General features: G+C 65.1%; 1 protein-coding gene across 1 annotated transcript in view; it reads right to left on the reverse strand.

Annotated features, from left to right (window-relative positions):
- CCDC154 (coiled-coil domain containing 154) overlaps nucleotides 1-1034 on the reverse strand; it is a 9144-nt gene extending 8110 nt beyond the window's left edge. The window contains exons 1-3 of the mRNA XM_037732236.1: nucleotides 1028-1034; nucleotides 470-845; nucleotides 196-385 (exon numbers count right to left, since the gene is read on the reverse strand). Of these exons, the coding sequence (XP_037588164.1) occupies nucleotides 196-385; nucleotides 470-845; nucleotides 1028-1034 (573 nt within the window). The remainder of the gene's footprint in view (nucleotides 1-195; nucleotides 386-469; nucleotides 846-1027) is intronic.
- Nucleotides 1035-2912: the final 1878 nt, after the last annotated feature.

The raw sequence follows: 2912 nt of genomic DNA on the forward strand, positions 1-2912 counted from the left end.
GGAAGATGAGGCTGAAGGCTGGGCCCAGACCCAGGTCTCGAACCTGCCCTTAGAGTCCACCCAGCTCTGGCACCGCTGGCCTGTGGGAACTCTGGGCCGGGGCAGCAGGGGTGAGTTGGGCTCCAGGTGCAGAAGCAGCTGCCCCTAACACCCAGAAAGGGGCAGCTGGACCTGCGGGTTTGGGGTGCCGCTCACCTCCAGTGCCTCTTTCTCAGGGGCCTGGGCCGCCGGCCACGCCTCCTGCCGCAGCTGCCTCAGCTCCGAGCCCTGCAGCTCCAGGCGGGCCCGCACCTGCAGCAGCGCGCCCAGCAGGCTCCACGTGGCGCGCTCACAGCGCTGCTTGTGCACCCGCAGACGGGCCCCCTCGGCCTGCAGCTCCACCACCCTGGCCGGGCGAGAGTGGGTGAGTCTGGAGGTGCCCCAGTGGAGGCAGAGGTCCTCCCTCCCCAGCACCCCCCGCAGGGCTCACCACTGCTCCAGCTGGCTCCAGCGCTTGGCGGTGTTCTGCTCGGGGACGGAGGCCGTGGATGTTGGGTGGCTGGATTCGTACCTCTCGGAGAGCTCTTCCAGGTTCAAGGGCTCAGGGCTGGCCAGGCCTCCAGCCAGGAGGAGCCCCAGGTCTTCCAGGGTGACGGCGCTCGGCTGGGAAGGGGCCGAGGCCCCTGAAGGGCTGCTGTCATCCAGCTCTACAAGGAAGCATCTTAGGAGTTCGCCCCTCGGGGCCTGGCTCGCAGTGGAGCTTATGGGAACAGGGCCCCAAATCCCTGCAGGACCCTCGCCCACCACCCAGAGCCCAACGCGTCTCCCTGAGTCATACAGAACATACAGAATCCCGAAGGGCTCAGCTCAGAGAAGTCCAGGGCCTGAAGACACACAGCACTGGGCGGCAGCAGCATGGCAGCACCCCACCCGGCCAGCTCCAGAGGGAGCCCTGGGGTCAGAAGCAGAGCTGCCTCCACCCCCACACCCATGGCAGGGCCCTCCATGGGCCCCCAACCTCCAATCCCCGCCCTCGGCTCTGGCTCACCTGACATGGCTGCCTGGGCTGCACCAGCCACTCTGCCCGAAGCCGTGACCCGCGCGTGGGACCTCTGAGATTGCCAAGACCTGGGCACAGGCCAGGGCGGCAGGGGCCAGAGAGAGGAAGTCCCGTGAAGACTCCAGGCCTCAGGCGTCAAGAGATGAGCTGCTGCCCTAGTCCAGATGCCTTCCCAGGGTCCCCAAGGAGGCAGGTGTGCGGGGTCAGCGGGGCTGTTCTGGAATCTTCCTTCTCTCCCCAGAACCTCGTGGCTCCACAGCCCAACTGCCAGTGGCCCTGGAGCCCTCAGCTCCCCCACTCCCACAGGCCCCGAACTGCCTGCTTCCGGATGGATCAGGGGCCCATTCCCAAGGGGGTACAGACACCTGCCCTCTGGCAAAAGGGGCTTCTTTCAGCTGCTGGGGAGGGGCAGGAGGGAGGGACCTGAGAGCCCCAGGACAGCACAGACCCAGCCAGGCCCCAGCTGAGCAGAGCCTGAGGCCTGGGCAGCGCCAACAGGTGGGAGGGGCAGCCAGGCTACACATAACCTCAGCCTTGCTTAGCAGCCCATTAAAAACAGAGGCCACGTGAATCCTAACGGTTTGTTTCATGTGACCTAATACATCCACAATATTATCACTTCCAGGTACTCAGCACAAAGCCACTGCGAAGGAGCCCCGCCCCGAGTTTCTGGTGCCACCGCAGAGGCCCCGAGCTTCCTCCTTGCTTCAGCGCAGCTCAGGTACCCGTGGCACCGCCCCGCCCCACCTCCACTGGCAGCACCTTGGCATCACCTCCAGACCTACCAGCCAGAGGCCCCCCCCGAGGCAGGCTGAGGGGCGAGGATGAGGAAGAAGGCGTGGCTGGTGCCCTGGTGAGGCAGGCACTTCCTATCCTGTCGGCCCAGGTGGCTGCAGCTGCTGTTTTTCATGCCTCTCCTTCCACCCAGCACCCCAATCCCAGGGCCCCGAAAGGCCCAGGCTGTTAGAAGTGGTCCGGGCGGGTGGCAGGGACGATGCTGGATTTATTTATTTCACACATTCAGACCCGACACACTCAAGACACTTTGGGGCCCTGTAAGGGCTAAGCAGGGGGTGTGGCGTCAGCTCCTGGGGAGGCCCCACTCCCTGGGAAGGAAATACATGGCAGGGGACCGCATCCAGCTCCCCACAGAGGGACCAGTGTGGCTCTAACAGGGACACTGAGGTTGCCTCTATCACCCTGTGAGAAAAGGCCCTGCGGTGACCGCAGACCCAGCCTAGCCAGCCAGGCAGGGAGCCTTCGAGGAGCGCTCACGTGGGCAGGCAGAGGGCTTCTCAGCCCTGGTGCCCACCAGCCCTTCTAGCCACCTGGGCTGGGCCAGATGTCCTCCCAGGCCAGCAGGAGGCTGATTCCTGCTGCATTTGCATCTGGTGGCTGGCAGGGGCGGGGCTGGGAGGTGTACGACACCTGCCCACTCCAGGAAACACAGGAGCTGCGGCCAGGGTCCCCACACGCTAGGAGATCTGCCTTCCCAGCCAGTTCCACAGGGCAGCACCTCCAAGCTCTGAAGCTTGGGGACCCAGGCAGGGCTGGGTGTGGGCTCAGACTCCAAGTTCCAGGGGTCGGGGGACCCAGGCAGGGCTGGGTGTGGGGCTCAGGGCCTCAGTGGTTTTGCTCAGCTCTTGACACCGCAGCACGGGGCCTGTCATCCCAGTTCTCCGGGCCTGTGTCCTCAAGTCAGATGCAGGCTGGGGAGTGCACGTGGAGCTCCCACTGTGGCGGCAATGCCGTAAGGCTGCTCTCTGTCCCCCCTCCAAACCCCGGTGTGACAAGTCCGTGGCTCAAGCTCAGGAACCACAGGCTGTCTGCTCATGGTGGAAAACAAGGTCAAGCGTGTGGCTGTGGGCCAGGC

The sequence above is a fragment of the Cebus imitator genome, unplaced genomic scaffold (genome assembly GCF_001604975.1).
Source record: "Cebus imitator isolate Cc_AM_T3 unplaced genomic scaffold, Cebus_imitator-1.0 Scaffold444, whole genome shotgun sequence".
Taxonomy (NCBI): domain Eukaryota; kingdom Metazoa; phylum Chordata; class Mammalia; order Primates; family Cebidae; genus Cebus; species Cebus imitator.